Source organism: Aotus nancymaae, unplaced genomic scaffold, assembly GCF_030222135.1.
Source record: "Aotus nancymaae isolate 86718 unplaced genomic scaffold, 86718_ANA_hifiasm-v0.15.2.pri h1tg000051l, whole genome shotgun sequence".
NCBI classification, from domain to species: Eukaryota; Metazoa; Chordata; class Mammalia; order Primates; family Aotidae; genus Aotus; species Aotus nancymaae.
In genome coordinates, this window is record NW_026988465.1 from 24,232,291 (window position 1) to 24,257,146 (window position 24,856).

Sequence of the window (24,856 nt, forward strand, 5' to 3'; positions counted from 1 at the left end):
ACACCTGACCCAGAGAGAAGTGGACAGGAAGGAGAAGGTGAGGTTCTGTTCGAGTCCAACGCGTTTGGTCCCACCTGGCCTTAATCTGCTATCGCCACTAGATGCTTTAGTCCTTCACGTTCTTCAAGGATGTAGATTAGGACACACAGGGTGAACATCTAAAGCTCCAGCTTTAGATCTGGAGTGTGTTTACTTTAGAAAATTGGAAGACACTGAGGTTTTTCAGAAACAATGCTGAGGTCCAAATCAAGGTGAAGTGACAGGGAACACAGACTACTTCTTGTAGGAGTGATGCCTTCGGGAATGCCCTCGCTCCCGATTCTTTGGGGTTTTTGATTTTGTACCAATGGAAAATGAAGGGGCTGATGATCTAAAAGGTCCTCTCCTGACAGAGTCCTGGGCAGGTGGAAAAGCCATCCCAGCACCAACACTGCTGCCTGCCTTAGCTTGTCCGGGGACAGGGGTGCTTTGAGGAATGAGGGCCATAGACTTTGCAGAAATGCTGGCTCTCCCCAAGTCAAAAGCTGTGCTGTGGCTAGGCAGGCCTTGAGTGTTTTGGCTCCAGCCTTTTCTGAAGGGGATCTTGGTGCCAGTGGTCCCACTAGGCAATGCTCCAATGCTGACAGCTCCAGAGGTAGAGCTCATGTCTGGGCCAGTCATTCTGATCCCAGACTCACCACAGTCCATAGGGGTCACAAATCCTCCAAAAGCAAAAGGTTGTGGGGCTCTGCTGCCAAACACTGAGCCAAAAGCCCCACTTTGGTGGGTGTGAGTTACAATTCTAAAGCCCGTTGTACTAGCTTGACTAATGGGAAAACCTGCTGGAATGCTGCCAATGCTTGGCCAGATGCTGGCAGGGGTCTGAGAGGTAGAGGCTGAGGGTGTCAAACCCCCCAAGGCTGACTGAGTGGTACCAATGAAGGCTGGCTGAGCTGGAGTTGGCACTGAGGTTGGCAGTGCCACTGCTGAACTCCCAAAAAGAAAAGAGCTACTGACACTTGGGGTAAAGGCTGGCTGGGAAGGCCCTTGCTTCTGTCCATCTGTGGCACCAAATGCAGGCTGGGGATTGGCTCCTTGGGATACTGGGAAAGGTGGCCTTGAGCTTGATCCCAAGGGAACTGTGATGGTTGGGGTCAGGCTGGAGATGCTGGGGGAAGATGCAGACCAGTTTGTGGGTACTAGGGCTGAGGTGGACAAAGGGCTGCCCACACCCCTGCAATGAGCAGTGCTACTTCTAGGAGATATCTGGACAGCACTGGAAAGGACCTGGGTAAAGATGGTGACTGTGTGGACAGTAGGAATAGTAGGATGGTGGTGTGGTGGGAACATGAAGCCTGTGGCTGGGGCGAAGTCGGCCCTGAAAGCCTGGGCAGTCCCAAGCAGGAAAGTGTGGCAAGTGGAAGGGGTAGAAGAAGTGCTGCCTATGGCACTGGTAACATTCACCACACCAAAATCCAAAGGTGGCTTGAAAGCAGAGTCTTTAGGTGTGCTGGCTACGGTGGTGGGCACGACCGCAGAGGCAGCCTTGACCATGCTGTGGAAGTGATGGGTAGAAGCAGGAGTACACAGAGGAGGCATCTGCTTGGAGGAGAAAGGAGCTATCATGGGCACAGTTTTAAGTGGATCTGTGTTGCCAAAGATAGGCTTGAAGGTAGGAGTTAAGGTTCCCTGAGTTGTGGAGAGGGAAGAGTTTGAAGATGCTGTGGCTGTGACTGAAATTCTGGAACATGAGGAGCTTCCAGTGTCGCTACTGTGCAGGGGCCCCGAAATCGGTTTTAACATGAGATGAGCAGAAGTTGCATCAGAAGGTACAGATGCAGAAAGATGGGGAGTTGGGCTACTCACCACTCCAAGCAAAATGCTTTGGATGGTGGGTGGTACAGGTGGGTCTGGGGGCATGGCAGAACTGTCAGCCTGAGAGCTCGAAGGTGGCCAGGTGGTGTCAGTGACTGCTGATGTGGGAGGGGTGGGGCTCAGCAGGATGAAAGTAGCTGTGGGCTTGGAGTCCAGAGAGGTGACTGGAAGGAGCTCTGACTGTGAGCACCCAGGTGGGGTCGGCAGGCTGGGTGTCTTCAGAGGAGAATGGGACAGAGGAGAATGGGCCACACTGGTTGCCTCTCTTGTGGACTGTGGGGAGGCCAGTGGACCTGGAGACTTCTGCATTTTTCTTAAGTTTTCCAACTGAGGATTTGTCCCCCGGGTTAGATCTGTTTCTGAAGGCAGAGTGGGAGATAGGGAAGGGTCAATAGCAAGCCAAGTCTCGGGGACAGGGTCTGTGGTGACGTCAGTTGTGTCTTCTCTTGCTTTGTTGCTCCAGTGTAGCTCAGCTTTCTTCCTCAAGGTCAAGTTCTCATCAGAGACTGCATGACCAAGCTGGGGAGGTGGGATCTCCGAGAGCGTGTTCTCAGGGCTAGATGGCAGCAGTGGACTCTTTTGATCTTGCTGCCCCAAACTTCCAGATTCTCCTGGGGACGCAAAATCTGATACCAGTAGGACTGGAGAGTAAGACCGATGACCACTCTTTTTCCTTTTTATTGGCCACTCTGGTGTCTGGACTGATACACTGGGAACACGTCTCTTCCGAGGCTCTGATAAATGTCTGGAAGAGCTGTAAGAGCTGGAAATGGCATTTCTTTTGCAGCTGAGGGGGCCACCTGTGTATATGCTGGACAAGGATCTCATGGAGGAGCAACCGGGTCTCTTAGTCAAGCTGTGATCTGAGCTCCGGGAGTGGAGGCTTCTCTTCAGAGGCCCAGGCCTGGGCACAAAAGAAGTGAGGGTTCCATTTTTCATCAGGGGCTTAAATGCGGATGGTCTGGTCTCTGGACTCCTTCTCTTACTGTCCACACTCTCAGGGAATAGTGGCTCTTCCAACCTCCCTTTCCCTTTTCTGCACTCTCTGAGAGCCCTCAACAGTCTCCTTTGAACATGGATCTGGGGGCTCCTCAGAGGGTGGGGGACCTGCAGTGTCGATTACACCTTCAGGAGAAATGGGAGGAGGCACCCTCTGGTCAGGAGGAGTGATCTTGATGGTCACTGGGCTCCAAATTGGCCTGGGGTGTCGAAGAGACCAAATGGTGCGCTTTAAGTAACTTTCCCACCAGTCTGAAGGGAGAGGCCCCAGGGTGGAATACTGGGCCTTCTTCATGGGAAAGCGCCTCCAAGCCTCGTTGACCGGCCACGTGGTTGGATTGGCAGGATCCAGGTTCTGCGGCCTCCTGGCAGGTCTATGCCGCGGGGCAGGGTGGGCGCGGTGGACAAACTGAACTCGATGGACTTGGCGAAGGGGCTGAGTTGGCCGGCGGTTCGTGTGCCTCTCGGGCAAGTCGGTGCGCACCTGGGCCGGGGACGAGGGCAACAGTCCCAGTTTGCCCAGGAGACCGCCCATGAGGAGAGATGAGGCGCAGTCAGTGACTTCCAGCAAGGTTTTGGCTTCCGAGGTTTCCAACGTCTGCAGAATCTGACCCAGTCCAAGAGCGCAGTGTTCCGTTGACGGTTGGAATTCACGCGAGAGGAATGCACGAGGGTCTCAGGGGGCTTGGCACCCTCCAGGCCCGGCACCCGCGGGAACTGGGGACACGGGGGGACTTCGGCAGCCCCAGTAACTTGCTTTGCTGTTTGGAGACCTCAGCGGGGTGCTCGGACCTCTGCTTGCTCCACAGCGAGTCGCAGCAGTTGGTGCGGGGAGAGGAACTCATGAGGAAGCGCACGGCCCCTCGGAATCGAGCCGGTGCAGCTTCCAGGCTCCAACTACTGCGGGCCTCGAAGGAGCAGGCTCCGGGGGCTCCGGGGTCTCCGGGGGCTCGGGGGGCTCGGGGGTCTCCGGGGGCTCGGGGGCTTCGGGGGCTCAGGGGCTCAGGGAGCTCCGGGGGCTCGGGGGCTTCGGGGGCTCAGGGGCTCGGGGGGCTCGGGGGCTTCGGGGGCTCAGGGGCTCAGGGGGCTCCGGGGGCTCGGGGGGCTCGGGGGTTCGGGAGGCTCGGGGGGCTTCGGGGGCTCGGGGGGCTCGGGGGGCTCGGGGGCTCGGGGGGCTCGGGGGGCTCCGGGGGCTCGGGGGGCTCCAGGGGCTCCGGGGGCTCGGGGGGCTCGGGGGGCTCGGGGTTCGGGGGGCTCGGGGGGCTCGGGGGCTCAGGGCCCCGGTGTGGATCTGTTGGCCCGCCGGATCCCCTAAACCTGAGTAGGGAGCATTATCCGCGCCCCGCGGGGTGAGTGCGGGCGGCTTTCGCAGGTGCGCAGGACTGGAGAGCTGCACCGGGGAATCTGCGCCGCCCGGATGGCATCTGTGGCACTGGCAGTCGGGAAGGCAGCTGACTGAGGATCCCGGCGTTTCTCCTTTTCCTTTTTCGAGGCAGAGTCTCGCTCTGCCGCCCAGGCTTGAGTGCAGTGGCAGGATCTTGGCTCACTGCAACACTCCGCCTCCCGGGTTCAAGCAATTCCCTGCCTCAGCCTCCTGAGTAGCTGAGATTATAGGCGCGCCCCACCACATCCGGCTAATTTTTGTATTTTTAGTAGAGACGGGGTTTCACCATCTTGACCAGGCTGGTCTTGAACTCCTGACCTCGTAATCCACCCGCCTCGGCCTCCCAAAGTGTTGTGATTACAGGCGTGAGCCACCGCGCCCGGCCACGTTTCTCCTTTTCTGCAGCTCTTGACGCCTTCAGTGGGTGCCAGTCATTTGCCGCACAGCCAATTTTGGGATCCACCTCTGCCTCCCAGCTTTAAATACTGTTACCTTGACAAAGATTTTCATAAACACCTAGAGGGAGGGAAAAAACCAACACTCTGGTCTTTGCAGATGGGCTTTGAGCTGGTGTATTCCTTATCTTTAAGCCAAGCCACTTGTAACTGTTTTAGCTATAATCTTCTGCTTGCATGGACCCCGAAGATCAATCAGAGGTACAAGCAAAAGGTCCTCTTAGGACTTCTTGGAGCATGGATCTGGCCCTGGGCATGCAGGTTGCAGTTCCACTTCCCTTGTGTCTAAGTTTGAGGTCTCCAGAGAAACAGAATCAATAGGATATGTGTGCGTGTGTACAGTATTCCGAATACTGCAGGGCAAGCTGGAGACCAAGTTTTTAATATACCTTGCTGTAAAGAAACATAGGAAGTTATGTAATAACTAGATGGTAATTCACTGTCAGGAGAAGAACTGTTTATTTGTTAAATGAAAAAGACTTCATCAACCCTCTTGGCTAACTGGAAAGTAAATTGATTTAATATCTTATTACATTTGATCACTTTGTCAACTTCAATTGAACCTTTACTATATTTGTAAAAATATTAAATATGCTTCCCAAGCAAAGAAAGTTCTTCAGAACAAGCAAGATTAGCATTTTAATGGCATAAATTAATCAATAGTTAACCATATTCTATAAATACATTTTATTATTCATAAAATAAGTGTGCTACAATTAGTATTCTAAAAAGTAGATTCATATTCATATATTGCTATTTATAGGTTACAAATATTACCCATATATAAAAAGTAGAAAATATTTTGTTATAAGTTTATAATTAAAATGCAATACTAGAATTTGAGATAAAATTGTTTTTTATTATATGCAAAATTGTCTTTAAAATAGAACAGACTAATCCTGAAAAATGGGCTAGAACAAATGTTAAAAATGTGTATGCAAAGTCCAACTGCCACGTAAACTTCATCTGCTCTCAGATATTTGAACAATACACGGCATCCAGCCTCTGGAAATCCCACAGAAGTGTAACAAGTTCATGAACAGTTGAGTATTTGTCCCTTTTTCATGATAATTTTCATGTCGAAGTTGAAATTTCTTTAAGAATTCAGCGATTGCTAAACTTTCATATGTGGAATATATGTATGCTGCTGTTTAGGCTGTGCTGGCTTCAATCAAAAGATCCAAGAAAACCATGAGATTTTGTATTTAAGTGACACAACACTGGGAATCTTACTTGTCTTTCAAGCTGGCATTGGGCTTATGGGGAACTTACTGCTATTCATTACATGTATGCATGTCTTCTTATTTCAGCCCCGTCAGAAGAAGCCTTTAGAGATGATTCTCATGCACCTGACTCCGGCTAATGTTGTAACCGTTATCATCAGAGGTGTTCCATATATAATATCATCCTTTGGAATTAGAAGCACTTTGTTGATACTGGTTGCAAAACAGGGCTATACATTTGTAAAATGACACAGGGCATTTGCATATGTACTTCTTCTCTCATGAGTACATTTCAGGCTGTTATTATCAGTCCTTGCCATTCCAAGTGGGCATCGCTCAAACCTCAAATCTCTCCATAAATTTTTCCCTTATTGATTTATTCCTAAATAAACAAGATGCTAATCAATATGTAGGTTGTTATAAGCACTGTAGCCACTACTGTTGGACTTGTATAGTCTCTGTAAACTGTAAAACAAGGCAGTTTATACGCTACCATGCAATGATATTTCTAAGTGCCGTGTTTACTCAAGGCTCCTCTTTTTGTTCCTCACGATTTGGACTAGTTTCTATGTGGTGACTATTTTCTTAAGGCATCACAAGACAGTTTTTCATATTCACAGTTTCAGTCTCTCTCCATAGTCTTTTCCTGAAGCAGAAGCCACTCACGTTTTCTTCTTGCTGGTGAGCTGCTTTGTTTTCTTTTATGGGACTAATGTGTGTCTTTCCATTTATGTTAGCTCTATATATGACAGCAACCTAATGCTGAGGAACATTCCTAGTTTTGTTTCATCTTCCTACCCAATTATCTGCACTTTGATGTTGATTAATTATGATAATAGAGTTTCCAGATTAACCTGTGCCATTTTAAATAAGATTATTTCCCCCTGCTCACCACACAGCTTTCTATTGCATCAAAAGAATCCTGATAAAAATTAACTATAAGAGAACATGTTTCTTAATTTTTCTGAGTTTCAGAAATTTAGTCCTTTAGCCTGGGAGGTCCAAGGCTGCAGTGAGCCAAGATCATGTCACTGAACTCAAGACTGGGTGATAGAGCAAGACCCTGTCTGACAACAACAACAAAAAAAAAAAAAAAAAAAGGAAAAAAAAAAAGAAAGAAAGAAAAGAAAAACAGCCGGGCCCAGGGGCTCATGCCTGTAATCCCAGCACTTTGGGAGGCTGAGGCAGGTGGATCACCTGAGGTCAGGAGTTTGCGACCAGCCTGGCTAACATGGTGAAACCCCATCTCTACTAAAAATACAACAATCAGCCAGGCAGGGTGGTGTGTACCTGTAGTCCTAGCTACTAGGGGGACTCTGAGGCAGAAGAATTGCTTGAACTTGGGAGGCAGAGGTTGCAGTGAGCTGAGATTGTGCCACTGCACTCCAGCCTGGGCGACAGAGCGAGATTCCATCTCAGAAGAAAAAAAATAGAAAAAAGAAAAAGAAATTTATTCATTTGGTTGTCATACTTGAAGAGAAACAAAATACAGTATATAATACAATAAAAAATAAATTTAATCCTGATTGCACCTAGGTAAAAAATACAGAAAAAAGTAATCCACTGTGGTTGGAAACTTTCTATGAAAGTTTCTTCAAGCATAAATGTGCACATAGCAGATGAATACACAAAGTATAAAATACGTACAGATACTAAAAACATGGAAAATTATACCAATAAAAATTCTAATGTAAAAATAAATGTAAGGACAGGTAAAAATCAAATTCAAAGTAGTGGTTATCTTTAAGAAGTCTGGAAGAAAATGTGAAAAGAGTTGGGGATATAGATGACTTCACCTTCATTTGTAATCTTTCATTTCTTGAATTGGCTTGTATGTTTATTAGTACTTCACATCTGTATATGTCCAAAATACCCTGTAAATGAGTTTAAAATAAACAACATTTGCTCTTATTTCTATACTTGCTCGGTATATTTCTCAAATTTATGAGCCGTTTATTGGCACAAATTTTTCTTTTTTCTTTTTTTTCTTTTTACTGAATGTAAGGACTGGCATATTTGTACAAATTTTTCATTGGGCTTATAGAGTTGATTAGATTTGTAGGTTCCCAAAAGATGCTTGGCATGGAACACAATTTATTTCTGTTTCTAAGTAGACACATTGACATGTGATTATGCAAATTTCAAAGGATTCAAATATAGGGAGGTTACAGGATGGGAAGTTAGATACACCTCATCATACTTCCTCCATTTTGTAGTTTAGACACAACAACTGAACAGCATTAATGTTAAAACAGAAATCTTAAGACTGATGAAATGAACTCTTTGTATTAGCCGGGTGTGGTGGTGGGTGCCTGTAATCCCAGCTTCTCAGGAGACTGAAGCAGAAGAATCACTTGAACCTTGGAGGAAGAGGTTGGATTGAGCTGAGAGGGCACTACTGCAGCCTGGGCAACAGAGTGAGACTCTGTCTCCAAAAAAAGAAAACAAAAAGAAATGAACTTTTTGTGGCAATAAGATAGCAAATTATAAACAAGATCTAAGGCCATGCCAGACAAGGGTTAAGTAACACACCAATACACTTAAAAAATAAACTCTATTCTAATCGACACAAGATTAATTTTTTCCTTTTTCTCTAACAGCTAAACAAACACCAGCTTCAAGATAAACAATTAATAATAAAAAAAAAACAGTAAAAAATTATATGAGAGAACACAGTAAAAAAAAGTTACAGCTCACCACCCATCAAGCAATGACTAACTCACCCCTCCATCCACAAGCCATAACTACAGCTTTGCTTAGACCACAGACTAGTTTCAGTAACTTTCTCCTAATAAAAAGACCACCAACCATAGACTGGTTCTGGGCAGTTTACAGAGGCTGCTTCATGTCCATGCTTTATCTTCATGTCCCTGCTTTACCTTTTGACAAATAGGGCTTAATTGTAATATTTTAAAATATTAAGTCTCAACTCATAACATAGTAAACATAACTGACATGTAACTTACACATTTATATATATGCATATTCCCCCTTCAAAAATATTCATAACTCCTCCTATAACCTGTTAAATATGTATGTTTAGCAAACTTGTTCAGCATAAAACTCCTGCCCAACCTTTCCTCCCTCAAAGTATCTCCTTCTGGCTTTGGCTGGAAGCTACACTTTCCAGCCTATCAGGATAGCCAGCGTACAGGCTGTAATTATTTTTAAAAAGTAAATAATTCTTCCAAATTTATACATCTCATGATTTTTCAGTTGACAAAAGTATAGTCTTGAATACATTTAAAAAAAACAAAATGCTAAAAAAATATAAACTCTTAAGGACTTTTAGAAAGAACAGGAAATCATAATGTTATAGATCATAAAAGAAGGAAACAACAGAGTTAAAAGCAGAAAAATGAAATGGAAAACAAACATATAAAGAAAATAAACAAAGCCAAGGGCTGGTTACTTGAAAATACTAATAAAATTGATAACTACCTAGCAGGTCTGATTAGGTATATTCTTATATATAAAAGGTCATGGAAATTACTAATATCAGAAATAAAAAAGGACACCACTATACATCCCTGAACGCAGAAAAAGAGTATATGAGAGAATATTATAAATAACATGGCAATGATTTGAAAATGTAGATGAAATGAAAAAAATTCCTAGGAAGACACATGTTACAAAACCTGATACAGGAAGTAATATAAAATTTAAATAGTCCTATACCTACTAAACAAACGAATCAGTAATTTAAAAACTTTCTCACAGAGAAAACTCCAGGCCCATACTGCTTCAAAGGTGAATTCTTCCAAATATTTATGAAACAAATAAGATGAATCTTGCACAAACTTTCTCAAGCAAGAGAGAAAAAGAAACACTTGCTAAAATATTTTGTAAGACAAGCATACTCTTGGATCTCAGATCCATCTTACATGTCACTTCGGATTCTCTTACCATCTTACCTTGCAACTTGTTTTACCCCAGTAGTCACGGCAACCAATTTCCTCTGTGCAGAAAACAACAGGACTTCACTGTTGACCTCTGTGACCTTCTCATGTTCTGCTACAAGGCTTCTCTGCTGCTGTTGAGATGCTGTTGAGACATGAGCTACTGAGAGATATTTGATATCTGCACATGCACAACCTCTATATGTAGGGCTATTGATGCTCTGCAGAGAAAACCTTTGATCAGTTAGATATAGTGGCTGACCAATAATTGTTTTTTTTGAGATGAGTCTTGCTCTGTCTCCCAGGCTGGAATGCAGTGGCACCATCTTAGCTTACTCTAACCTCCGCCTACCCGGTTCAAGCGATTCTCCTGTCTCACCCTCCCAAGTAGCTGGAATTACAGGTGTGCCACCACACCCAGCTAATTTTTGTATTTTTAGTAGAGACAGGTATTGCTGTGTTGGCCAGGCTGGTCTTGAACTCCTAAGCTCAATTGATCTGCCTGCTTTGGCCTCCCAAAGTTCTGGGATTACAGGTAGGAGCCACCATGTCTGGCCCTGATCAATAAATTTTCCCCAGTTTCTTCCCCCGAGTAGCCTTCCCTGAGATTGCACTCCTTAACACATTGATAATACATTATCATTTGATTCAGTGGGTGCTGTTTACATGCGTGTGTTCTGTTTGTAAAAATTCATCAAGGTTTACACTTAGAGGTGGAGTTTTACGTACGTATGTTTGCCTCAATAACATCTTTAAGATGATATTATTTGTGATAGCTCCAGAAAACATTTTTCAACCTAGAAATAACTCTTACAAAACTGTGCAGGATCTCTATTCAGAAAACAATAAAACATTGCCAAAAGAATGTAAAGAATACCTAAATTATTCTAACGATATACTGTATTCATTGAATGGAAGAATTGAAGATTACAATTCTCCTTAAAATGAATTATAAAGTCTATGCAACAAAATTAAAAGACACTATTGTGAAAATTGACATGCTCATTCTGAATATTATATAACCATGCAAAGATCCAAGAATAGCCAAGACTACCCTGAAAAGCACAAAATGAGAGGATGTACATAGGTAGATATCAAAGCTTATCATAATGCTATGATAATTAAGACAGTAGGCAATTTTCATAATGATATAAAAATAGAACAGTGTAACCAAATATAGTATCCAGAAACAGAACCAAATATTTGTAGACACAATTTATGAAAAAGAGAGGGCTGGCACGGTGGCTCATGCCTCTATGTTTATTTGTAATGGCCCCAAAATAGAAACGGCATAAATGTCCATCAATGGTAGAATAAATTGGGTAATAAAAATACAATGGAACATTCCACTGCCATGAAAATGAAATTATTGCTATATTTAGTAACAGTGATTAATTTATAGGCATAATTGAAATCAAATACAAAAGAGGGAAAACAATATGACTCTACGTAAGTTATAAGGACAGGAAGAAGTGAACTCTGGTGTTAGAAGTTGGGATGGTTGGCTGGTCCCAGTGGCTCACACCTCTAATCCCAGCACTTTGGGAGGCCAAGGTGGGTGGATCACGAGGTCAGGAAATCTAGACCAGCCTGACCAACATGGTGAAACCCCGTCACTACTAAAAGCACAAAAATTAGCCGAGTGTGGTGGTGCGCACCTGTAATCCCAGCTACTCAGGAGGCTGAGGCAGGAGAATCGCTTGAACCCAGAAGACAGAGGTTGCAGTGAGCCAAGATCGTGCCACTGCACACCAGCCTGGGCCACAGAGGCGAGACAGAAGGGAAAAGTAACTGAAAGGCAGCATCAGGGAAGTCTCTGAGGTGCTAGTAATATTTATTTCTTGATCTAGATGGAGGTTGATACTTGTGGGCTTCCTGTGTGAAAATTCATTTACCTATACCCATATGATTTGTACTTTTATTAAAATATGTTCTAAATCAATTCTTCAAAAGGTTGTTTTCGACAATGAAAGTAATGAAACCTTAAAGAAACCTAAGAGATATGTAAAACAAATGTAACAGGAAATGAGAACACAGATGGGCAGAGCGCCACAACACTCAGTTGCTTATGCTTTTAGAGCTCTTGTTCATGGAGGCAAATTTGACTTGTGCTTTAGCAGCTTCTAAACTGAGGCAAACTGAAGTCACTACGATCTGCTGAGAATAAAGTATCACTCCACATGTCCTCAGTGACATCCATGCAGACTCATAACAATCTAGAGAGAACGCTCAACTATCATCCCTAGTGAACTGCCCAGAAAGTAGTCTTGTCACTTAGGAATGCACCAAGTAAAGAAAATAGAAAATATTCTCATCCTGATACATCAAAGCCACAAGGTCACCTACAGTAGACAGGCGTCCTGGATGTGCATTTCCTGGATAGTCCAGGGAGCTTTAAGTTATGAACTTAATTTAAGATTTGTATTGCTTATCAATTGCTGTAACAAATAACTTGAAATGTAATGGATTAAAACAAGACATTTATTACCTCACTGTGTCTGTAACTCAGAAAATCAAAATCAAAAGTGTTGTGTTTGGGTGGTTCCAGCTCAGGGTTCCTCATAAGGTTGCGATCAAGATGCCAGCTAGGGCTCTAGTCATGATAAGGCTTGACTGAGCCTGGAAGATCTTCCAATCTCTCTAGTGGGTGTTGGCAGGAAGGCTGACTGCCTCCCTAAATGGGCTACTACACAGGACTGCTGGTGACATAGTAACTGGCTTCCTCTAGAGTTAGAGCTATCACTTACATTAGACACAAAGACCACCCCTGGTAGATAAGGAACTACACCAGGACATTAATACCAGGAGGTAGAGATTATTGGAGGTCATCTTAGAGTCTGCCTACCAGAGAGGCCCTCTGTCCACCTATGACCCCAGCCTCTCTAACAAAGTACATTCACCACCTTCCAAAAGGGCCTGAGGGTTCCAGAATTTACCACTTAAATCACATCCAAGTGTGTATAAGACACTTCGGGTATGTTTCTTAAGTATGCCCACTCAAATACACAGAGAGAAACCTTGCTGCACAAACCAGAAAACACCACTACATCTGTTTTTTGTTATTGTTATTTTGTTTTGCTTTGCTTTTTGAGATGGAGTTTTGCTTTTGTCGCCCACGCTAGAGTGTGGTGGTGTGATCTCAGCTCACTGCAATCTGTGCCTTCCTGGTTCAAGCGATTCTCGTGCCTCAGCCTTCTGAGTAGCAAGGACTACAGGAGAGCGCCACCACACTCACCTAATTTTGTATTTTTAGTAGAGACAGGGTTTCACCATGTTGGCCAGGCTGTTCTCGAGCTCCTGACCTCAAGTGATCCACTTGCCTTGGCCTCTGACAGTGCTGGGATTACAGGTATGAGCCACTGCACCTGGCCTGCCTCTACATCTGGACAAGAGTTTGACCCCTTGACTCTCAAAGTAAAAATCCGGTATTGTACCAACCAAGCTGCATAGGTGCTAAGAAGTGATTCTTACTCATACTCAGAAATGATTTTAGCACATATCACTAATGTTGACTGGTATTGTAAAGGAATTCTTGGACTCAGAAAAGACAGCTAAGTAGGTGGTTTGAATTCCATGGAGTCAATTCATTGAACAGAAGTGTATTTATGTACTCTGAACACTACCTGTATTCGCTAGTGAGCTGGTATTTATTTTATTTGCGCTAAGTCTAAGAAACCTACTGGTCTATAAAGGATGAATGTAAATAGGATCGGTACAACAGTCCTTACTCATGTACCTATGATTTGTCAAAGGCAAGACTGAAGAGGTGGGACCAGTTGATTGCCTTCAGCAAATAGTTATGGGGCTTAACATTGACACCCAAAAAGGACTTTTCTGGTGACCGAGAAAACAAAAGTAATGACAAAGGCAGAGAGGTGGAGAGCAACTAATTGAAAACAATAAAGTTACTATATTTTGTCAAATACTTATTAAAGCACATAATTAATAAGGAAGAGAATGTCCAGACAATTAACAGAAGTAAATGTGGGTTTTGTCATCTCCATGGTGAAATCTCATACAATGTATTAACAAAAGAATCCCAGCATTTTGGGAGGCCGAGGCGGGTGGATCACGAGGTCAGGAGTTCAAGGCCAGCCTGGCCAACATGGTGAAACCCCATCTCTACTAAAAATACAAAAAAAATTAGCCGGGCGCGGTGGCAGGCGCCTGTAATCCCAGCTACTCAGGAGGCTAAGGCAGGAAAATCGCTTGAAACTGGGTGGCAGAGGTTGCAAGTGAGGCAAGATCGCGCCACTGCACTCCAGCATGGACGACAGAGTGAGATTCTGTCTCTAAAAAAAAAAAAGAGAGAGAGAAGGAAAGAGTGAGAGCATCTCAGCTAAGCATATGCTTTGGTTTCTTTGTCCGACACCAGGGAAGGAAGGAATTTCTTTTAAAAAATAGAGCATCTCAGCTGAGTGTATACTTTTGTTCTTTGGCCGACACTAGGAAGAAAAGGAATTCTACCATGTAGGCTGGCATGGCACAATGAAGTAGGTGACTCTTGGGAAACGGCGAGATTTCAGGGGTGGGAAAGAAGCATATACCTCAGTGCAGAAATGGGAGTTTTCACGTATAACTTAGAGAGTTGTTTGTATATTGCAAGTGCAGCCTGCCGTAAAACTCTTAGCAGAGGATGGTTTCGATCCATCGACCTCTGGGTTATGGGCCCAGCACGCTTCCGCTGCGCCACTCTGCTAACTGATTTCTGGCTTCCACTGTTCTTGTTTTCAGTCATTCAAATTCAGTACCAACAGCATTTTCATTTTTGAATTATTTCATTTTGTATCTGATTGTTTACACCATCCCTATCTCTGCCAAAGAAGTAGAAGATTCGCTACTCGATAATCAGGATGCTCTCAGGCCATAACCTCCCGGTCTGCGCTTTTCCAACCTTGCCAAAGATCGTCTGAGCTTGGAAGTATTTCTACTGCTCTTAGCCCTCGTTTATCATGGTGAGCCTCGGAGGAGGGCGCCAAGCAAATCACTAGGTGTAATCTTCTCGAGTACCATCTAGGGAGTCGTGGAGCGAACGCAGCTGCCACCGAGAGGAATCGTGTTAGCCATCTCATTTGTTTCTGTCAAAACATTTTATAGACAACCGTAGAAGAATTTTTTTTCCCTTGATGCAGTAATCATGATTAATTTTATTAGAGTTCAACTAGAGTTGTGTGTGTTCTATGTGGCGAAGTAGAAAGTGTATATATAGGACTTCCGCTGCATACCTCAGCACAACGTTATCTCCCGAAAAAAGATTCCTCCCGCCGATTCGGTTACACGCATAACTAGTGTTTTTTTTCAGAAAACACCATTTTTATTTGAAAGAATGATTAACAAGCTATGGCTGTTAAGACCTGATATTTGGCAGACATGATTTTATTTTTAATTAACCAAGTGAGCCTGCAATTTCAAGGAAAACAGCTGATAGGATTTGTGACCAATGGTGAGACTGGGGCTTTCTAGCAAAAATTTGAACGTTGCAAAACTTGTATCCATTACCATGAGCTTGACAACTTCCAACTTTTGACTGTTATGAAACTGTTAGTGTTACTAGTGTAATTTTAAGGTTTTTAGTTGACAGTATTGTACATATATATGGGGTACAGAGTGATATTTTGATACATGTATAAATATGTAATGATCAAATGAGAGGGTTTTTTTTTAGTTGCTTGCAAAGGCACAAGATTTTAAGCAGAACAAAAACGGTACCCATGGAATAAAGAGGATAAACCAAATGTATAGCTCAAATTATTGCATGACAGCTACAATTTCGATTGGATCCGTTTTGAAACCCTTTTGACAAAAACAAGAAGAAATAATAATAAATTAATAAAGATAAGATCTTCCTCTTCTTGTGGCTTCTATCAATCAGAGAACAGAGCTTTTAGGAAGTCCCTGAACAGCAGCTCCAGCTTGCAGCTTCCTCTGTGATGACGCTAGACAGGGCGGTTCTGGAATATTGCAAATATTTTATCACTAGTAATGTAAGCTTTTGGATGATGATGGATGAGGAACATGGGCTAAGGCTAGCATGCTCGTATTTTTTTCCTCATTTACTCCATCTCCCTGACCACACTAAGACTGGAGGACTGCCCTCTTTCATTTTCCTTGCTAAAGTGGCAAGCGTCCTTGCTCTGGGAGCCCACGGGTTCTCATCCAATTGCTGGTCACGCACACAATTAACCAACTTTTCTTTTACGAATTACTTTTGATGTCATGTCTAAGAACTCTTCAGGCCGCGAACGGTGGCTCACACCTGTAATTCCAGCCCTTTGGGAGGCCGAGGCGGGTGGATCATCTGAGCTCAGGAGTTGGAGACCACCCAGGGCAACATGGTGAAACCTTGTCTCTACTAAAAATACAAAAAAATTAACCGGTGTGGTGGCGTGCGCCTGTAGTCCCGGCTACTTGGGAGGCTGAGGCAGGAGAATCGCTTGAGCCCCAGAGGAGAAGGTTGCAGTGAACTGAGATCGTGCCACTGCACTGCAGCCTGGGCTACAGAGTGAGACTCCCGTCTCAAAAAACAAAAAACAAAAACAAAAACAAAACATAATACAACACTCTTCACCAAGTCCTATGTCCTCAAATCGTTGCTACTGGTTAAGGTCAAATTTAACTGATTTCTTGATGTTTCCATACTCTAAGCAAATAAAAGTCATATTCCCAGCACCTGGACAGGGACTTGAACCCTGGACTCTGATCCTCCACCAACCGAGCCACCCAGGCTCCCTGAAGAACTGTTTTATTCAATTCTACAAATAGGTTCAATGATTATCACAGTTAAGTGGTAGCACACATTGATTCTTACATCGAGAAGAGTAAGTCAGTAGAAGTTTAACTTCCACAGAATCAATTCAACCACCATTCGTTTATGTTTTCTGCAGATTCATAAAAAAGGAATATAAGTAACATTAAAAAAATTCTTATTTATGTGGTTTGTGGAAAGAAAAATAAACAAGAAAATAACTGCTCCTAATAAATATTTATGGGATGTTTGTTGAATCTGTCAGCACTGTCCTATTCACTAGGCAACAAGAAATAACCAAAAAAAGACACAGATGAACAAAGAAACAGTTTAAAACACAGAGAGAGAGAAGTGGGAAGCCGCCAGTGGAGAGCAATGGTAAGAGCCTTACAAATCGGATAAAATCTCCCATTATTTTTTTCTTGGTGCAAGAAAAAAGCAAGTCATAGTGGGCCTACTCTGTACTTTTCACTGCTCTGGGGTGTTCTTGCCTCTCTAAAAGAATTTTGACAAACATGATACCTGCCACATTTTTTCAGTGGACATCTAACATTTTTCATTAAGTTTAAATTTTTCTTAAGGATAAAGTGACTTGTATCATAGAAAGCTAAAAACAATAGTAATTTCATAGTTACCAACATCCCTTTAAAAGAGAGAGGTGAACAGTGCCCTGTCTTTAGTTGTGGAAGATTTTACATTGATCCTTTATTTCTCAGCATTCATAGTGCCACTCCATGCCTTTTATAGAATTTTATCCAAGTACAATGTCATTTTGTAGTTTTTTCTTGATCCTTCCATGATACTTCTTTGCACCAAATATAGGTATGAATATTGAAGTATAATGTTATTTCCTGTTACCCAAAATGTGTGTTAAAAATAGCTTTTCTGGATTGTGTTATATTTGCACCTACTGCTAGTACATAATCAAAACATAGCAGGCAAATAACAATTTGAAAACCCCTTTACTGAAAGGTGTAATGAGAGTCAGTGTGGAATTTGTAATTCCCCATCCTCCATGAAATTGCATCCACCGTGATGGACAGAGGGCCTGACTTAGTATTCCCAATTGTTTCCATGTTGGGAGCTTGAGAGGAGAGAATTTTTAGGTAGGCCTGGGGCAAATGTGTCACAGGCAAACAACTACCAGAAATTTATCAAGTGATACCTTGCCATGGAGGGCCATCACTGATTTGATTCTCAGACTTTTAGGGAAGATACAGAAGTAGATTTAGTGAAACTCCGAGTTTCCTGTAGGGGGATGGTTTTGAGCTCTCAGCCTCTGAGGTTGAATGCTGCTGTCCTGAGTCTTTTTCATTCCTTCCTCCCTACTCGCTCCTCCCTTTTTCTGCCTCTTTAAAATTGGCCCGCTCAGGAAGCAGGTGTCATCAGTCCCTCCAGCTCTATGCAGTCTCAATCTGCCAAACATTTAACCTTTGAAATCCCTTCTTCGAAATCTTGCTTGAGCTCAGAGGAGGAACTACAGAGAGAATCGAGGAGGAGCCTGGCAAGCAAAGCCCCCGAGGAAATCCTGGTTGAGAAGAACAGGGGGAGCTATGGAGTTAACACCTCTGCCTTGGGGTGTGTCTTAACCACCTCCTGTCAAAAATCTCAAAGGGTTTTCTTTGCATGCAAGGGAGCCAGACTTTCACAATTCCATTTCCAATTCGATAACGTTTGGATCTGTCTTGACAGGAACCAGGAGTTCCTGTGTTTGAAAACCGGAGCATATTTCAGGGAACTGGGCTTTTGTTGAGGCTGCCTCTGGGTTGGTATGTTCTAGGAGTTACATGACTATCTGCCAAATAACTTTCTTCCACACAGAAGTGACTAGAAACCATGTAATATTGCCCATCAAACCCCAATTTAAAAATCTCTCCAATTTAACATTCCAAAAGCTCCTGTAGTATTTCCTCCGACAGAACAAGTGTGACAGAGAAGTTGAAGTGGAAGGGACAGTGACATTCCTGATTGTTCCATGTCCTCTCTTGCTTGTGGACTTTGCAGTTGCATATTCCCTGGACGGTCCTCCCCTTTTCTTATTTGCCAGTTCCTACTTGTCCTTCAGATCTGTTTAGATATAACCCATGACCTCTTTCTGAAAGCTTTTGCTGACTCCCCAAGAGCGGTTTTGGAAGCTCCTGGAATATGCCTATGATTCCTGATATTATTTTAGTTATATTAATAGCACTTATTACATATTAAATTATAACGATCACTTGTGTGAGCCTTCCTTAAATATTAGCATACTCAGGGCTCATTCCTTAAACACCATAGATACACAAATGCCTCTTTCCACCTTGGACTGCTGCTTCAAACTCCAGACTTACCTCCTTTGTTTTTTTTTTTTTTTTTTTTTTTTTTTTTGAGACAGTCTTGCTCTGTGACCCAGGCTAGAGGGCAATGGTGCAATCTCAGCTTACTGCAACCTCCACTGCCTCCCAGGTTCCAGCATTTTTCCTAAATCAGCATCCCAGATAGCTGGGATTACAGGCACGCGCCCCCACACACAACTAATTTTTGTATTTTTAGTAGAGATGGGTTTCACTATATTGGCCAGGCTGCTCTCAAACTCCCGACCTCAGGTGATCTACCCACCTCAGCCTCCCAAAGTGCTGGGATTACAGGTGTGAACCACCGCACCTGGTCTGCAACTGCTTTCTTGACAAGCAATTTTTATCTTTTCAAAAAATGAACTCCTGATCATTGTTACAGGCTTCCATGAATCTCCCCCATCTCAGTAAACAGCCAGTCTGTCTGTGCCATCATCTGTGAATCCTCTTTCCTTCAGATCCTACATCCCATGAGCTCCAGCTTCAAAAAATATATATCCATAACCTAACCATTTTTACAACTTCCATTGCTACCATACTAGAAAATCTATCATCATATCTCACTCAGATTTTCACAATAGGCTCCTCACTGGTCTTCCTGCTTCTGTTTATCACTGCCCTCTTACTATGTATTCTAAACGCAGCAGTAATGCCTCTGTTCAAGACTCTCCCAGGGTTCCCTTCTCATTCAGTGTAACAGCCAAAGTGCTTCTCGTTGCCTGTGAGGGGTCTTCTCCCTTTTCTTCCCCTCAAGACCCCCTTGCTCTTCCTCAAACATCAGGCATACTCCTGCCTCAGGCCTTTGCACTTGCTGTTTGCCTGGAAACTCCTTCCCCCAAATATGTGCCCTGTTCCTTTCCTTATCCCCTTTAGGTCTTTGCTTAAATATCACCTTCTGAGTGGGGACTTTGGAGGAGTGGGATGGAAAATGTTTAGGTTCATGTTAAGTAAAATAAATGCAACATAGAAAAAAAAATCCGAGACCTTGATTACTAGTAAATTCTTTAAAAATAAATTACATATATTTATTAGATATTATTGATTTCTCATACAGAGTAGGTAGGTAGGGAGGTGTTAAAAATACTCTTTCTTTTGAGTTAAAACTCCTCCACATCTAGCCCAAAAAGAATACAGGGAAAAAATATTTTCTGACTTCCTTAAATGAAGTGATTGATAAAATATTACACAAATACAAATACAAGTTTTAGGATCCACAGAAAAAAGTCTCTGAAGACCTAGACTGCATTTTCATCTTTGTCCTAAGACTTTAGGCTGTCTGAAATGAGATGATGTCAGAGGCATTTGAACCAGAGCAACTCCATCTGCTCTGGGGCTCAGTAGAATCAGGCTGAGACCTACTGGGCTGTACTCCCAGGAGGTTAGGGATTCTTAGTCACAGGATGAGATCGGAGGTCGCCACAGGATACAGGTCACAAAGATGTTGCTGATAAAACAGGTTGTGGAAAGATGCTGGCCAAAACCCACCAAAACCAAGATGGCGATGAAACTGACCTCCAGTCATCCTCACTGCTCGTTATATGCTAATTAATTAGCATGCTAAAAGACATTCCCACCAGCGTCAAGACAGTTTACAGATGCCATGGTAACATCAGGAAGTTACTCAAATGATGTATACAGTCTAAAAAGGGAAGAAACCCTTGGTTCTAGGAATTGCCTAACCTTTTCCCAGAGAGCTCATCAATTTTCCATCCTTTGTGGAGCATATAATCAAAAAATAACAAGTATACTTAGTTGAGCAGCTGCTCTGCCTATGGAGTAGCCATTCTTTTATTCTTTTACTTTCTTAATAAACTTACTTTTTACTGTACAGACTCATCCCAAATTCCTTCTTGTAGGAGGTACCAAATACCCTCTCTTGGGGTCTGGATCGGGACCCCCTTTCTGCTAACGATGATGTCTCAGTTTCCCTCTATATGCCTTACCTTACCTCTCAAAATATCTGTGCCAAAAAAACCCAAAAAGCAAATATACATGATCAACAGAAGAAAATTCCTGGTTGTTGAAAGTGAGTAATTGGTATTAGGTGATTAATTGTACAAAGCTCTGTTTTCTTGTAGTTGAGTCTTTTAATAATACATTAAAAAAATTAAGATTAATGGGGAAGATAATTCCATCCTCATAATGTTAGGGGTGTTCTGAATGAAGAGACCACCTAAACAGGCTTTGTGTGAGCAACAAGGCTGTTTATTCACCCAGGTGCGAGTGCGCTGAGTCCGAAAAGAGAGTCAGCAGAGGGTGGTGTGATAGGAGTTGATTTTATAGATTTGGGGTAGGCAGTGGAAAGCTACAGAAGTTACAATTCAGCGAAGTTTCTGTAAGCTGAGGGGGGTGTTTTGGGGAAGTGGGGGTGTCACAAGGTCCAGAGTCACAAGGTTGGGTTATCAGTTAAGGCAGGAACCCTTGAGGTAGAAACAATGGTACAATGTTGCAAGGTCAGTTAATCGGGCTTTGCAGGAGCTAGTCCTTCTTTTACTTCAGACTTGGTTTTGGGAGGCCATCCAGAGGTGTACGTGTGGGTCACGGGGGGTTGCCAAGGCTCGACTAGGATTTGGCCTATGGTGCAGCCAGTTCAAAGAACCTTGCATATAAGACATTCTACAACAAGAGGAGGAGGAAGGGAAGGAGGAGAAGGGAGGGAGGGAGGGAGGGAGGAAGAAAAATAAAAGAAAAAGAGAAAAGAAAGGAAGGGAGCAATCTACTACAAACTACTGTGTGTTTGTGTGTTGTATCTAACTGGAACAAAATTTCACAAAACATTATTCTCACCATACATATTTGCTACTCCAGGTTATTCTTATTATGTATGTTAGCTCTTCTGATAGACATATTTGTTGTTTCTCTTTTAACACCGTTTACAAGCTGCTGAATTAATCTGATGATTCACAATCGTCCCAACATTTGAAAAACACTAGTCACTGCATCTTCCCTCTTTGAATATTGTGCCCCCATGTAAATGCTAATCTTCTCTGGTAGGCTACTCAGAGCATTCCTCAACACCAGCTAACTTAGTTCATTTGATAATTTCAAGAAGCAGTTTTCTGCTTTAGAGGCAGAGGTCAACTTCTGAAGTCTAAAAAAGGGAGGTCTGTGGGTCGATCTCCTACTGGACTGAATGATATGCAGCTTACCGGAAGCGTTACTTTGTCTTTCAACTTTCGACCACACAGTACAAAATACATTTTACAACCAGTACACACATCGAATACACAAGAGCTTTACGAAGTATTGCACTCCAGTATTTTCTATTCTATTTGAAAAATACTGCTTATGCTTTCACTCTTGGTAAGTATTTAATGTCTATGGCCCTGGGCCTGGAGTTTCAAACAAACAATAACTGTCCAACTAGGAGAATGAATCTCTATGGATAGGATCTTCACTCACAGCTGGAGAAAGGACCCTGCAGCCTTCATCCCCAAATCCTATCAGTTTCAGGATGTCACAAGAATGACAGAGCGATTTATATAAAACCCATTAAGGACGCAATGCTGGTGCATGGGCGTTGTTATTAAAGAATAAGCACGGATCCCTTAAACCACCCAGATAGAAACAGCCACACAGAGTTTGTCCCAGTCTATGGCTTGAACAGGGCGCCTCCCAGAAGCTTATCTTTTGGTGCCAACCTGCTGATTCCTCCCTCCGTAAAAACCTAAGCAGAAGAAGAGAATGGAAAGGGCAGACTAATGTTACATGTGCAAACCCCCCTCAAACCAACCCCGACATTGACGGAAGCACCCGAGATGTCACAATAAGGCCGGCCGATTGCCAGGTTGCGTCACGAGCCTTCCAGAAGCTCCCACGCGCGGCGGGGCTGCAAGCTCCCGACCAAGAATGGGGCATTCTCCACAGACAGCTCGCTTTTCCTTAGTTGAAAAGTGTTCTGTCAACCAGTATTTCAGGCGACATCAGTCATACTGCCATCACACGCTCCACCCCCTCTGGCTAACGCGGGCCGGTGGGCCGGAGCCCGAAGGCTGGCCACGAAAGATGACGCACTGTAGGCGCCGGAAGCGACGTCTCTATGACAACAGCTCGAGACCAAGGTCACCGATTGGCTCCACTGCCGTCAGCTGCGCTCTTAATTTTGTAGTTCGTAGGAACCGAGGGTCGTGCTGGGAGCGCTCTGGGTGCCCGTCTTCCTGCCCACCGTGGGGTGGTCTTGGTCTATCCTCTCACACCCTCGGCTTCTGCAAGAATAACGCCTGCAGTACACCGAATAGTCTCAGGTTCCTTTTACGTTGTTTAGGAAGATAACCTGCGTACCTTCAGCAAGCATGTTTGACATCCAAAGCAGATAGTTTTTAACACCTTCTTCCTCTATAGGAGAAAAATTATTTCCGGTAATAACCCTGAAGTGAAATCTTCCTTATTGAATTTCACATACAATTATGCCTGTAAAAATTTTTAAAATATAGTACAAAAAATTTTCAAAATATGGATTAATATTTTAATTACATTAATATATGTTTTGAAAAGGATGACTTTATACATACATATTAGTTTGTCACTGTAATGAATAATGGCATCATAGTTTCTGTTTTCATGTCTTCTTTAAAGTTCCTAATGATTTTGAAAGAAATTTATCCTGGTTAAATATTCATCTTCAATATGCAGTAGAGCCAGATTTGTCATCCGTCATAGTTGACTGAAGAAAGCTTTATTTTATTAAGTTAAATTTCAAAAGTTTCTTTCACATAAAGAAACAGATACAGAAATGGAAAAATCGGCCTGTCGCAGTGGCTCACGCCTGTAATGCCAGCACTTTGGGAGGCCAAGGTGGGCGTATCACTTGAGGTCAGGAGTTTGAGACCAGCCTGGCCAACATGGTGAAACCTCGTCTCTACTAAAAATACACAAAAATAGCTGGGCGTGGTTGCAGGTGCCTGTAGTCCCAGCTACTCGGGAGGCTGAGAGAGGAGAATCGCTTGAACCCAGGAGGTAGAGGTTGCAGTGAGCTGAGATTGCACCACTGCACACCACTGCAACAGAGTGAGACTCTATCTCAAAAAAAAAAAGGAATAGAAGAAATCTTAAAGGTAAGTATGACAGAGATTCATACATGTCCCATTTCACAATTCACAGAAATTGCTTGCAAATAGTTTTCAAATTTCTCTGCAGTCCAGAAATGTTAAACGCAAAAAGTCTTTAAAAAATCACATAGAAATAAGAAAGTTAATTATCATGTACACCATTTCACCTAAGATAAAACAAGATTGTTTTTGTGTCTCTGTTTTCCAACTAATTACTCTCCTTTTGCTGCTTAAATTCTTTACATCTAGGAGACTCCTTCCCCTTAAAGAACATACAGTTTAATTCTAGTCTTGTTTTCTGGGCATGTCATTTCACTGTACATCTCATCATTTGTAAAAGGAAATGACCATAATGTCACACAAGATGACAGAGTAAGAAAGTCCAGGAACCTGTCTCTCCATGAAATGAAACAACTAATGAGCTGCAAGTACTGTCTGAAGCAACTATTTTGGAATTCTGGAGTTGAGTCAAGCACTTACAGAGTCCAGGGCAGAGACTGATGAAGAGGTTGGTAAATTTTGATGACTATCCCTGTTTCACTTGATCTTAGCCAAAAGGCCGAGAAGCGATTACTATCCCTGTTTCACATACCATCATCCATTAGCCAGTGCCGTGGCAGGCAGCCAGCGGGGACTGTGGCCTCATGCCAGGTGGGGCCTTGCTAGTGCCAGGTGAGCAGTAACGACTGTATTCTAAAAATCATGATTGTTTTCATTGCTGATTATAACTGTTTATTGTTGAGGAGTCAGCACAGAGGGTAGCCATTGTTTCAACTCCAAAGGGATGAAACCTTTCCCAGTGTCTAAAAAATTTCAAGAAATGGCCGGGTGCAGTGGCTTACGCCTATAATCTCAGCACTTTGGGAGGCCGAGGCACGCAAATCACCTGAAGTCAGGAGTTTGAGAGCAACCTGGCCAG

General features: G+C 43.3%; 1 protein-coding gene and 1 non-coding gene across 2 annotated transcripts; both read right to left on the minus strand.

Moving 5' to 3' along the window:
• Positions 1–273: 273 nt before the first annotated feature.
• Positions 274–3,388, minus strand: POM121L2 (POM121 transmembrane nucleoporin like 2). The gene is given in 2 exon segments (XM_012465868.3): positions 274–2,914; positions 2,916–3,388. Coding segments are annotated over 2 exon segments (3,114 nt in total).
• Positions 3,389–14,441: 11,053 nt separating this feature from the next.
• On the minus strand, positions 14,442–14,513 carry TRNAM-CAU (transfer RNA methionine (anticodon CAU)). Its single transcript has one exon. It is a non-coding gene; the product is annotated as a tRNA-Met (tRNA).
• Positions 14,514–24,856: the final 10,343 nt, after the last annotated feature.